Genomic DNA, 14,228 nt, shown 5'->3' on the forward strand with positions numbered 1-14,228 from the left:
GGTTGTGAATATTGTCCAAATATGGCAGTTATTTATATGTTGCATGTAGAATGGATTGATTTGTGATAGCTATGTCATTTTATTCTTAACACATTACAGACAAAGATGCATCCTACATCTAAAAGTTATGTACTTTCAAAAAAAAGAAAGGAAGATATAAGTGTCACCCAAGAAGTACTGCAACGTTCCAAAAAAGTGCCACGCAAGCCTGTGTATGATCTGGATAATGAGGTACATGCCAATACTATCATCACTGAATGGCAACATCTTTGACCCAACATCCCTTTGTTATGTGCAGATTACACACATAGTTCACAAATGAAGCTATGTCTCATTACTATTTGAAATCAATACCCTAATAGCAACAAATAACCCAGTCCACAGTAAGTGGAGCGATATTTGCATACCCTCATCTGAATATATTTAACGTCAATCAGATATGGAGCACCCTCATGTATTGTATTATATATGTCTTTGGGGAGATTTTACAATACATCTACCCTGCTGTGTATTGTTGTCATGGAATGGTCAGCTTTTTAAAAAGCATGCATAATTAACTTTGCCACTCAGCGTTGACTCAGACTTTACTATAATGCTGTGCCAAGAATGATTAGTGCCCAGTGCCACAAGGGGGCAGCCTTGTTCTTTCACATACAACACATAACACAGACGTTGCTTCTATACATCTTCTGAAAGCCAAGACTGAATGTTCAGTTGAGGATTGTATTAGGAATGTTAATAACCAACATGATTAGTCAATAACACAATTCACATCTGGCTGGTGGATTAGTGATATTTACATATCTCTCTGTGTCTCTCTCTCTTTCTGTCTTTCTTTCTTCCTTTCTTTGTTTTCTCTCTCTCTCTCTCTCTCTCTCTCTCTCTCTCTCTCTCTCTCTCTCACTCTGTTTCTTTCACTCTCTCTTTATCTCTGTCTCTATCTCTTTCTCTCTCTCTTTCTTTCACTCTCTCTTTATCTCTGTCTGTCTCTCTGTCTCTCTCTGTCTCTCTGTCTGTCTGTGTCTCTCTCTCTCTCTCTCTCTATCTGTCTCTCTCTATCTATATAGATGTCCTTTAATCTGAGGGTTTTATTGGTCTGTTTCATTGTAAATTCTTATTCTTTTATTGCTCATCTACAAAGTCTTTGTGCTTTGAATATTATGTTGTTTTTTACTCACTAATGATGTCTCCATTTCCAATTTGACCTTGTCTGATTCTTTACACACAGGGAGAAAAGAACACTAATGATGAAAATGAATGGTTTGGTGGGGAGGAATTGAGCAAAAAAAATATGGTGGCCAAAAACAGTGCCGGCCTGAGGCCACCAAAAAAACCTTAGCCTCACTCAATTATCCCACATTTCTCCGAAGAAGAGACCTGTACCTCCACAAGTTAACAGAGTGACAATCCAAACCTCGACTGACTTAAGTTCTGCTGAAGATGTGAACAGCAAGAAAGACAACAAAAAAGACTGCCGTAAAGCTGGATTCACAAGTGCTGAGAACATGAAATTGGTGGAGGAATTGGTCCCTTTATATGACCGACTTATAGGGGTGAAGAAGGCAAGCACAGACAGTTCATGGAGACGTGACCAATGGTTGTCAATATTGGAAGCTGTTAATAGTGTTGGGGTGTGCAAAAGAGATGTCGTTAATGTGAAGAAGCGATTTCAAGACCTCAAACGTGATGTTCGTAAAAAGATGTCGGATGAACATAAACAAAGGTACACAAAGTCATGAGCATTCTAAGTGAACTATACACAAAGGTTCCTAATGATTGATATTATATATGTCATAGTGAAGTTTATATGCTTCATCAATCCTCGTGTGTGTACCATTTATCACTGTAATTTTTGTATTTGGCCAGGCCTCTGACAAACCATGACTGACTATGCATTCTGGTACTGCTGAACAATCATTGTAGCTGTTTGTTTACAAGATGATGTGTGTAAAAGGGAACCAGAGACAAATCACACTCATGTCTTTGAACATATATATCACTGGTAACTTTGCAGAAAACACCTACCTTGCTCTGTTTTATTTTGCACTGCACAGCTTTGTTAGAATGCGGCCTGCTAATAATCACGACTGACCATTCATTGTGGATTTGGTCTGGAATATTTATAGCTCAGTCTGTGTTCTCTCACGTCTTTTCAAGTTAAAGCCTTCCCCCTGCTGGCTCTGCTCAGGAATCATTATAGCTGAGCTATTATAGCAAAGCCAGACAGAATGCTGAGTTGATGAGTTTGGAACTTTAACCACACAAACAAGCTGTGCAGTGCACAATCACAATGAAAACATGGTAGTTTTTTATTGTAATGTTCACACTGATCTATATGCTAACATACATGAGGGTGCTTCATCTCTGCCTCACTTTAAAGGGCAAGCATGCCCCTTGTGCATCTGGTTTGAATCATCAGCTACTATGCTTACTTAACGGGTGAATGACTGTGAAATCATAATTTCAACAATGAGTCATAACAACAAAACAATACAGCAATTAAAGAGAGTAGACTAGTAATTGTAGTTACAGTTGTGTCTGAAAAGAATGTTTAAAAAACATTACGCACTTTTCTCTATGGTGATATGCCGACAGTGTATATCCAAACAATGGTGTATCAAGAGTGTCATTTTAAATGCTGTTATTGTTTTTGCAGGAAAAAAAACGGTGGTCGCTGTGAAATGTATTATAAAGCATATGAAGAGAAGCTACGTGCACTAATAGATCCAGACTCAATTCCAGGCATTAAAGGAGGGTTGGATTCGTTCACGCAAAAAAAACGTACATAACTGATACATTTCGACTGAAATATGTGTATTTAGTGGTGTGTAATGTATTGTGCTAAAGTGCAATGTATAAACTTCACAAGCATCTGTCACGGACGGTTGCGGGGACGCAGGCGCGTCCTGGCACCGCCCGTGAAGTAAAGAACGATCGCACTCGATTCCTGCATCGATTGCGCTTCAGATCAATAGAACCAAGATTTGATAAGAAGTATCCCTCAGCTAAGACAGATTCCCCAGCTGTTCCTAAGCTACAGTGACAGCCTGGGGGGAAGGTGTTAATTAGCTGGGACATATTCCCTGTGGAAGGCACAATTTCCCTTTTGGCTCTGGGAACCAGGTGACACCTAGATGTTAATTAGCCAGCAGAGAACTCACTCTGCCATTTGGGGAAGACAGGATGAGCTCCCAGCAGGGGGCTATTCAAAAAATCTGCTCTGCTCAGACCGGCCGGAGCCATATTAGAAAGCATGGAGTTTAGTATTTTGAGCATGTTTAAGCAATACCGTTCAGGTGAGAAATGTGAAAGTTATATCATTCTGCTGGTCCGGATCTTGTGAGTGTTTTGATATTAAATTTGGGCCACTGTCCTAAACAGAACTCTGGGAATTCCACCGTTTTTTAACCAGGCATGCAAACATGCCCAAGTTTGATATCATATTAATCGGTAGGTTCTGGGGATCGAGAATATGTACTTATTATTTGTGGGCCGGCCGCGCAGGTCTGCCTAGGGAACATGTCAGGATTATGAGGTTGCTAAAGCCCCTGCCCACATGTGATTACCATAGTCCGGCCTGGAGGGCCGACTCTGGGAGCCCGCCTCTGAGCTCAGCTCCATAAAAAGTGAATGAGCTGCCTGGGAAGAAGTTTCCTCCCTTTACCATCTTCATGACAATCTGCTGCCAGCCAGAGGACATAGGGCTGGTGGCCATTTTGCTGACCCATCTGAACAAAGAACTCTAAGAACTTGAAACCGTTTGCTTGAACTTGATTGGAAACCAGAACTCTGATTTTTCCCACAAACAGGACATCTTTCCAGGAACTAAGTATTTTTCTCCCTTCTTTTATTTTTCATACTGGCTATTACTGTTTTAATAATTGTTGATTTTCATAATTGTCTGTATATATTAATTATTTATATTGCGTGAATAAACGACTTTCCCCAAGTCATTCACTGTTTCGCTACCCTGCTTATCAGCACACACAGAAATGATCCCGGGTCTCTGAAGATACGCTACTGTTTGTTTGTTGTTGGCTAGACAGAATATCGTGTGTTTAACCGTTTTATTCGCAGGATTAGTCAGTCAGTTAGTGGGCCCCACGGTCCCATAGTAACCGCGGTGGTGGCAGTTTACTCTGAACCAGTAGGTGACGTTGTAATTACCCGTGTCTCACAGGCTCCCTTCGGAGTTGTCTGCGGCTAATTCTTAACGGTTCCTGCGCATTGACTGCGACCAGAGTTCGCACGATCTGTGCGCTGGCACCGTTTAGAAGGCTAAGTGCGGTCAGCCACTGAGGGCTCCTGTGACAGCATCTTTCATGGGCATAGCTGAGGACATCCAAAGCATTAAAACTATGCACATACATATATCATGACAATTACATAAATGTAAGCTTATACTCGCCACAGTAATTTAGTTAGTTCAGAAAGAGTGCTACCAACAGAATTACATTATGACCATGTTAAACACTCCCATTGTATAACATTACGGATGTCATTAGGGCTGGTTGTAGGCAGCCACATATCAGGGGGCAGTCACAAATGTTAAGGTGCCATCAATAATGTGGGCATTTGTGGAAAACAAATGGCCCGTGTCATGACGGCATGTGAACGGGGATAACTGTACTGTAGTTATACCAGGTAATGATTTTCCATCCCCCCCCCCCACCCCCACACAAAATGCCTAAACACAACATAAATGCAGATAATGACAGAATGGTCTCTCTGTCCACAATATATTTAGGCAGGTGTATATGTGCCCAGTATTTGTAGGCAAGGGTATATGTTGCCAGGTCTATAGGTGTCCCCAGTAGATATGGTCAGGACATAGCCTACCCCACTATAGCCAGGGGTATCGATGTCCTCAGGTGTGGTGGCAGGAGCTAGAAAATGGCCGACAGAAGAGCAAGCTGTGTGGCCATTGGGGAAGGGGAGCCATTGAACCCCCCCCCCCTTCTCTCACCTTGCCCCTCCCTGTCTCTTGCTTGCCCCATCAGATAGCGCCTGTCAGCAGCGGAATAACACTTCCTGCTTACCTGGCTGAGAGAGTAACAGATCTGAGCGCCGCTACTCTGCTCTACAGTAGACCAGAGTACTGGCACTTGCGCACAGATGTCTTGTTCTCCCGCCCTGGGAAGAACAAAGTGTTTATATAGTGCTGGCAGCCGCTATCTGATGGGGAAAATGAGTGACAGGGGGAGCACCAAGGTGTGGGGTGGAATGGGGGAATGGCCCCCCCTTCCCCCCTGTCCACACAGCTTCCTCTTCTATCTCCCATTCTCTCCCTCCTGCCACCCCTGTTTGAGGGGAAAGAGTAAATAGTTAAGGGGTCCATGTCCTCTCTCGGCCCACGCTAGAGGCTGCCATTGATGTCATGGCAATGTACATTAAAGTGTACATTATGTAGATTGTATGTGTGTGAAGTCTATTTATATATTAATAACCACAAACTGATATGTACATTTTAAAGTTTACTGTAATATTTGTTAGTAAGAACAATTATACCTGTGTTGCATGTTTATGCACTGTGTTATACAGTATATGTTATTAGTCACAATGCAATTGAATAGTATATTGTGTGTATTGTAGAGAATATTGACAACGAGTCAACATTTCCTACGCCAGACAACGACATCATATTTTCTGATCCTTCAGACAGTGATGTACATCCATTATCAGACCTCATCTGTGAACTCGATGACAAAAATGAAGATGATAACCTAATGCTTGTACATGGTAATGATGCTGAGCAGAGTGGCACATATACATCCCTGACTCAAAACACACAACAAACCGGTAGTCAACTTACACAGGCTACTAATGAAGAACACACACAACAGACACTAGATGATTACACACCTCCACCTAGTGGTGAAGTAAGGAAAAATCCTAAACTAATTTGTAGAACTAGAACAGCAGACAAAGAGCAATATTTGTTTGATTCAAAGTTCAACATCCACACAACTGTATAGAGAGCAGAAGCTGCTATATTTGTCTGATCTTAAAAATTTGCTGAGTAATATTGTAAGTCTGGGACGAGTCAGTGTTTCTAGGGAGGCAGACGACATCCTCGGGGAAGTGTCTACTGATTAGTAATGTAGGTAAGAAAGTACAACATTGCCATTCTTCTATGTGTGTGGGTTTTGGATTAGAAAGTGTCAATAGCACGCAAGCAAAAGTTAGCTAAGTATCTGGTGGATTATTACTTTATACTATGAAAAAAACCTTACAAAGGAGCTACTAAGAGAGCAAATACCTTCATTATGTGTACATAAGTGCTATTGTGTGCGGTCTATTTTTCGGGTGCTTTAGATATGCTATGTTACTTAAAGAGGAACTCCAGTGAAAATAATGTAATAAAAAAGTGCTTCATTTTTACAATAATTATGTATAAATGATTTAGTCAGTGTTTGCTCATTGTAAAATCTTTCCTCTCCCAGATTCACATTCTGACATTTATTACATGGTGACATTGTTACTGTGGGCAGGTTATTTAGCTGTTTCTAGCTGTTAGACAGCTGTAAACAGCCATTTCCTGTCTGTGAGCCTTGTTACATTGTGGCAGTTTGCCAGGAGTACCGCGGTATTCAGAGCCTCTTGTAGGAGGGGTTTCAGCACAAAATTAGTCACACAGCGCCCCCTGATGGTCTGTTTGTGAAAATCATTCTATTTCTCATGTAAAAGGGGGTATCAGCTACTGATTGGGATAAAGTTCAATTCTTGGTTGGAGTTTCTCTTTAAAGGGGTTCTTTTTGAAAAAAAAGTAGGCACTAGGCAGTTACAAAATGTGACAGATGACCGGTTTTGGGCCAGGCCATCTTTTTAAGGGGGATTATCAGGGCTTTCTTCTTTTTAAACCGCATTTCCTGAACAAACAGTTTAACAATCAAAATAGCAATATACCAGCTGGCCTCCCGAATCACTTGCACACTATTATGTTATTTACATTTTTCTACTGTTCCGGAAATGCTGTTGAAAACAAACAAAGCCATGCGAATGCCCCTTAAAAAGATGGACTGGCCAAAAACCTGTCATCTGTCACATTTTTTAACTGTCTACTTTTTTGGCTAAAGAACTCCTTTAACACATTTCACCCGTCAAAATAGCATACAGTAGCTGGAGATTGTCATTTCAATATCATACTGACACGTGGAGGTGTACAGACTGAAGTAGTCATAATGTTATGTGCCATATGCACAGGTCATACCATGTATGGGTCTCCTAATAAGGGATCCATCTGAAAATGGCGCCTGTGTTGCCGCTAATCCGTTTGCCGCTTATCTCTATTTAACGTTAAAGCCTTATTGTTATTTAGCGTTAAAGCCTTATCGTTATTTAGCGTTAACACAAAGAACCCTCTCTGTACCTATCCCTAACCCCTAAACCCCCCCTGGTGGTGCCTAACCCTAACCACCCCTCTGGTGGTGCCTAACCCTAAGATCTCCCTGGTGGTGCCTAACCCTAAGACCCCCCCCTGGTGGTGCCTAACCCTAAGACCTCCCTGGTGGTGCCTAACTCTAAGACCCCCCTGATGGTGCCTAACCCTAAGACCCCCCCAGTAATGCCTAACCCTAACCTTGTCAGTGTTACATTAAATCCATTCACCGTTTTGCAGTTAAATATCGTCTGCAGTTTGGCTTATGTAGGGCGCTATTGATAAATAACGTTACTGTGGGCAATAACATCTGCTGTTGGGCAAATGAACGGCACTATTGATAAATAACGTTAGTGTGTGCCACTATTGATAAATAACGTTAGTGTGTGCCGTTTTTGTTCTTTTTTCCCTGTGCACCATTATTCACTGATCCACCTAATAAGTACCTGGTTATTGTCTGTTGGGTTGGTTATCCTCAAAACAGTATTATTATGTAATATATCAAAGATGCCACCAAAGTTTGCTCCAGAAAAACATAGCGTTAGTTGCAAAGACTATAGCATGGTAATTTACTTCTATCAAAAACAAACCTATAATATTCAACAGTGTATGTGTACAATTGTATATTAGTGCATGATATTATTTTGAAAGATCCTGACTGGTCCAGCTAACACAGTTAGGGTACAGACTCCACTATATAGCCTGTAGCATTCACACACTGTTAGTCTGTGTTGTTGAAGTGTATAACAAACACTTATACACACATGGTAATATGCTGTCCTGTGTGAATGACATGTATATTGGGTTAATACAGCTGGAAATTGTTCAACATTGAATAACAATGAAGTAGATTGTGCTCCGGTTACAACAATACATGTTTTCTTTGCAACCGACATATATACAGGTTACACCTAGGAGTAACATAGGGTGCACTTTTCCTATGGTATGTCTAACCTGTGTGTTGTGGATTACAATCCCGAATGCAATATTGCATCCGGCACACTATCTTAGGTATATTTAATCTATCCATAACAAACGTTGTGTCACATGTACAGTACTTTGTTCACTGAGGACAGATTCCAGTGTGTACACAGTGTATTGGTAATGGATCAGGATCACATCTGTCTTACCATCATGATATGGTTGTTGTCATTAAAACCACACCATGTACAGGGTTGACGGTGAGGTTAGGCATTCTGTTGCCCACAACATATAACCATGAAGGCTGTTCCTATTATTGGATTAATGTTGTACAAACATCCTTCTCTGGCTAATTGTGTGTTTTGTTCAGATCTTGGATACAGTCAACACAGTGTTTGGCATATATTATAGCGCCATGTATATTACTGCTCTTCAAATTGTTGGCCATGTCAGTTGCCAATTAACATGTAAGGACTCCAAAGGCACCCGAGAATCACGAGTGTTTGTGGTTACAGGTCCTTGGCCTTCAATGTAAGAGCATATATGTTGGAAAGTATGTTCCACTTCCTTGTAATGGTTCCAGTTACAATACTTGCTGTTGCAGACATTTTTTGAGCACATTTAGACATCATATGGACGTTGACTACAGCTAACTTGTTTGACATATTATATGGTCACTGTGTTTGTAACAGAAGCTCATAAACAAATGTTAATGTAACATTATGAGCAACAGAATAATGTGTGCTGCATGTTGTGATTGATACATGTTACTAGCTGTCTTACATATTTGTTCACACCTATAAAGGAAATATACTAGCCCACATCCATGATCTGTTCATCACTAATGCTTTCACCTTCCTGGGGCTCACTGAGACATGGCTAACCCCATCTGATACTGTGTCTCCAGCTGCCCTTTCATACGGTGGCCTCAAGTTTAGCCACACACCTAGATTGGGTGACAAACATGGAGGTGGGGTGGGATTCTTTCCGAACACTGCTCCTTTACACCACTTGCACCTGCACCTTCTCTGGCTTTCTCTTCTTTTGAGGCTCATGCTGTCCGCATCTACTCCCCTCACCACTTCCAGGTTGCTGTCATCTACCGGCCTCCTGGACCAGCCTCCACCTTCATTGACCACTTTTCAACATGGCTTCTCCACTTTCTATCCACTGACATTCCTTCCATCATCATTGGGGACTTTAACATCCCCATAGACACTAACTGTTCCACTACAACAAAATTCCTCTCACTCACCTCATCCTATGACCTCTCCCAGTGGTCCTCAACCTCCACCCACAAAGATGGCCACACTTTGGACCTAGTTTTTACCCGACTCTGCCCAGTTTCCACATTTAATAACTATTTATTCCCCCTTTCAGATCACAATCTCATAACTTTTACAATCAGCCCCTCCCTGCCTCCTCCAACTACTGTAGTGCAGCCATCACGCTTATGCAGGAATTATCGCAACCTCAACCTCTGCTCCCTAGCTGACTCTCTAAAACCCCTGAGCTCCCTGTCATCCTACACTATCCCGGAGTCAGCATCCATCTACTACTCCACCACAGTCACCGCTGTCATGAACACAGCCGCCCCTCTCACCAACTTCCACCCCCGCCGCATCAACAGACAGCCCTGGCTGACTGAACCGATCAAACAACTGAAAAGACAGTCCAGGGCAGCAGAACGGCAGTGGAGGAAAAGCACCAATGCAGATAACTTCGCCCACTATAAAAACACGCTGCTCCAGCTCAGGGACACTCTCTCACTTGCAAAGCAGTCATACTTCTCTACACTTCTTTCTTCACAATCCAATAACCCTAAACAACTTTTCAACACCTTCAGCTCTCTTCTCCACCCCCCGCCTCCCCCTACAACCACAAGCTTGTCTGCAGAAGACTTTGCAGCATATTTTGTGAGCAAAATTGAAACACTACAGAACAGCTTTCTAAAGCAACCCTCTTCACCGGTCCAATCACCTCTTCCTTTTTCCTCTCTGTCCGGCAGCTCCCCTACTATCAACTATCCCTCTCCACATAACCACTCACGCACTCATACCTCCTCCCCGCTAACAATCTTCTCAGCCTTAACTGAACAGCGTCTTTCTTCACTAATCTCTAAAGCTCATCTTACTACATGCGCCTCAGACCCTATTCCCTCTCATCTTATCCCCCAGGTCTCCTCCCCCTCATTCCTGCTTTAACAACACTGTTTAACCTTTCCATCTCAACTGGCACTTTCCCTTCTTCATTTAAACAAGCTATCATAACACCACTAATCAAAAAACCCTCTTTAGACTCTACGGCCCTTTCTAATTACCGGCCAGTCTCTCTCCTTCCCTTTGCCTCCAAACTGCTGGAACGCCAAATTTACTCAGTTGTCCAACTTTCTCTCTGCTAATTCCCTGTTGGACCCCTTCCAGTCTGGCTTCCGCCAACACTCTACGGAAACCGTTCTCACTAAGGTTGCCAATGACCTCCTAGCTGCTAAAGCCAAAGGCAGATTTTCGGTACTAATACTCCTAGATCTGTCCTCTGCCTTCGACACTGTTGATCATACCCTACTTCTCCAGACCCTCTCAACACTGGGAATCAAGGGCCTAGCACACTCCTGGCTCAACTCCTACCTGTCTGGACGTTCTTTCATGGTCTCCTATGCCAATACCAACTCCTCTCCACGGCCACTGTCTGTGGGAGTACCACAAGGGTCCGTCCTTGGACCCCTCCTCTTTTCCATTTACACCCATGGCCTGGGACAGATAATAAGCTCTTTTGGGTTTCAATATCACCTCTATGCTGATGACACCCAAATTTATTGTTCTGCCCCAGACCTCTCCACACTACTATCAAAAGTTCCCGAATGTCTATCCGCTGTATCTACATTTATGTCATCCCGCTTCCTTAAACTCAATATGAGCAAAACAGAGATTGTGATATTTCCACCTTCGCTCTCTGTTCCACCTCCCATTGTCACAATCAATGTAGATAACACCCCAATAGCATCAACCCCCAAAGCGCGTTGCCTAGGGGTAACTCTGGACTCTGAGCTCTCCTTTAAACCACATATTAACACTTTAACTACCTCCTGCTACTTCCATCTCAAAAACATTTCCAGAATCCGTCCCTTCCTTTCACAAGAGGCAACTAAAATGCTTGTACATGCCCTAATCATCTCCCGCCTTGACTACTGCAACACCCTACTCTGTGGTCTACCAAAAAGCAGACTGGCACCTCTCCAATCCCTACTAAACTCTGCAGCCCGCCTCATCCACCTCTCTTCTAGATCCTCTGAGGCAGCCCCTCTCTGCCAATCCCTCCATTGGCTACCAGTTGCCCAAAGGATCCAGTTTAAACTTCTCACACTTGCATACAAAGCTCTATACAAGCTATTGCCTCCATACATTTCCTCTTTAATCTCCAGATACCTCCCCGCCCGGACCCTCCGTTCCTCACAGGAGACCCTTTTGTCCTCCAGCCTAGTCACCTCGTCTCACTCTCGCATCCAAGACTTCTCACGGGCTGTCCCTCTCCTTTGGAACTCTCTCCCTCAGCCGGTTCGTCATGCCTCAAGTCTGGAAACCTTCAAACGTACTCTGAAAACACACCTGTTCAGACAAGCCTATAATTTGCTATAGGCAGCACTGAAGGCACACTGGCTCACCCACTAATCCTTGTGTTTCCTTCCCTTTTGTTTCCTCCCCACTACCCTCTAGATTGTAAGCCCGCAAGGGCAGGGACCTCCTCCTAGTGTTTCCTCCCCACTACCCTCTAGATTGTAAGCCCGCAAGGGCAGGGACCTCCTCCTAGTGTTTCTCATACTGCTGTTATTTTAACATATGTACATGTACCAACCACATATCAACTATGTATGTATCTGTATTTACTCTATTCAATGTCATGACTGTACAGTGTCTTGTATTTCTTATGTATATTTGTTCCCCATTATTTGTTTGTATTATGTACAGCGCTACGGAAGATGCTGGCGCTGTATAAATAAATAAATAAAAATAATAATAATAATAATAATAATAATGGAAATGGGGTGGTTGATGTTTAATTGAATAAAAAAAAAAAAGGAAAAAGGAAGACCATCCCTCTTAGACACATCTCAGCTGATGTGGTGGCTGATCTGCCCTTATGGGTATTATCAGCTTGCTGGCTTGTGTCCCTCTCACACCAGGGCCCAGGTCGGAAGCAGCCTGTTTGTCCTATGGGATCCTGTGGCTTGAAGCTGGATATCCGGCCCAGCTGTGTGCTTTGTAGCAGTTGTTGTCCCAGCACTGGCTGCAACACCACAGCTGCACCCACCTGTGGCCTGTATGGGGCTCAATCCCTTAGACAGCTGGGCCGGATATCAAGCTTCAAGCCACAGGATCCCATAGGACAAACAGGCTGCTTCACACATGGGCCCTGGTGTGAGAGGGACACAAACCAGCAAGCTGATAATACCCATAAGGGTAGATCAGCCACCACATCAGGTGAGATCTGTGTAAGACGGATGTTCTCCCTTTTATCATAGTTTATCTGCCACCCACCCCCCTACCCAATGTCCTTTACAGAATTCCCTTCCACTGAAAGTAGACCACACAGAGCACCAACAACTTCCATCAACCAACACATCCTAGACATATGTAACCAGCTCGCTCCCCCTGTTGTAATTTCACCAGGGTGGTTAGTGACGTTTACATATTGGTTATCATACATACAGTCAACATTGGACATTCATTAAAGTTCAATGAACACACACCTTTCACCTATAATCCATGTTTAATGAGCTCAGTCACAACCTACAGTCACCTATCCATATCCTACACGTAACCCTTACTATGGTAGGTGTAAAAAAACATATACACAGCCACCAGAGTGGACACCAACTATATAAAGTGTGCACTTCTGTTGCACTCAGTGACACTACATATTAGGAATTATGGAGCATAAACCTTAATCTGTAAGCTCCTTTTTTTTCAGAACATTATACTTAAAGGTCCACTATTGAGAATAGCATGTTTTTCCGAGCCTTTACCATACTTATTTGTTTTGTGAGTCATGTTATTGCACAGTATATAGTCACATGGAAAGATCATTGGTAACTGGCAATAAGGATTTTTAGGCAGCCAGTGAAGTAAATAGCTTGCACTTTCCAAGGCCAATGCACACTATCCCATTGGATAGTAGGGAGGCATCTGTTATTGATGTTACAGCTGCAGTGTTTTTAATTCCCTCTGGGCACCTCATTTTCGTGTTTGCACCTTGTAAGTGCAGTAATGTACAGTTACTCTGCTCACAGCAGCAGCCATAAACTCGACAACACAGCCTCCTCCATAGAGCGCTGGCTGTGTGCGCTGTGTGTTGATTGTCTTGCCAGCTGCCAGGGACCCCTTTTGCTAAGCTGACAATGAAAGGGACTCCGATTGTTGGGCCTTCCGATGGCAACCCGCCCGGCTTCTGCACTGCGTAGTCCTTGTGGCTGGGCAGCCAATTAACACACAGCGCACACAACCAACGCTGTACGGAGGAGGGTGTGTCGTAGCCTTTACAGCGGATGATGTGAGCAGAGTAACTACATTAGTGCAGTTACAAGGTGGAAACATGAACAAGAGCTGGCCAGAGGGGAATCAAATATCGGCAGCTCCAACTTCACTAACAGATGCCTCCCTAGTATGCAATGGTATAGTCTGCATTGGTGTTGAAAAGTGAAAGCTAGTGAGGTGACTGGCTAAAAATCATTCTTGCCAGTGAACACTGACATTTTGTTTTACTATATACACTGTGCCATAACATTAGGTCCAAAACACATGTATGTTAAAGGGTCTGAAAAAGATGCCATTTGCAATCGTGGCCCTTGAAGGCTATAAATAATTGATAGATATTTTGGACAGTAAGACTTGTATTCAGTACTTATTTCAAAACACGTTAGGAAACTTTGTAT

At 43.0% G+C, this 14,228-nt stretch overlaps 1 protein-coding gene across 1 annotated transcript in view; it reads left to right on the forward strand.

Moving 5' to 3' along the window:
- The window catches only part of LOC137541949 (nuclear apoptosis-inducing factor 1-like), a 16,830-nt gene extending 3,549 nt beyond the window's left edge, over positions 1–13,281 (forward strand). Inside the window, exons 5-9 of the mRNA XM_068263517.1 lie at positions 100–231; positions 1,229–1,723; positions 2,657–2,781; positions 5,593–5,739; positions 13,268–13,281. Of these exons, the coding sequence (XP_068119618.1) occupies positions 1,506–1,723; positions 2,657–2,781; positions 5,593–5,739; positions 13,268–13,281 (504 nt within the window). The 5' untranslated portion in view covers positions 100–231; positions 1,229–1,505. The remainder of the gene's footprint in view (positions 1–99; positions 232–1,228; positions 1,724–2,656; positions 2,782–5,592; positions 5,740–13,267) is intronic.
- Positions 13,282–14,228: the final 947 nt, after the last annotated feature.

Source organism: Hyperolius riggenbachi, chromosome 12 (genome assembly GCF_040937935.1).
Source record: "Hyperolius riggenbachi isolate aHypRig1 chromosome 12, aHypRig1.pri, whole genome shotgun sequence".
Lineage (NCBI taxonomy): Eukaryota > Metazoa > Chordata > Amphibia > Anura > Hyperoliidae > Hyperolius > Hyperolius riggenbachi.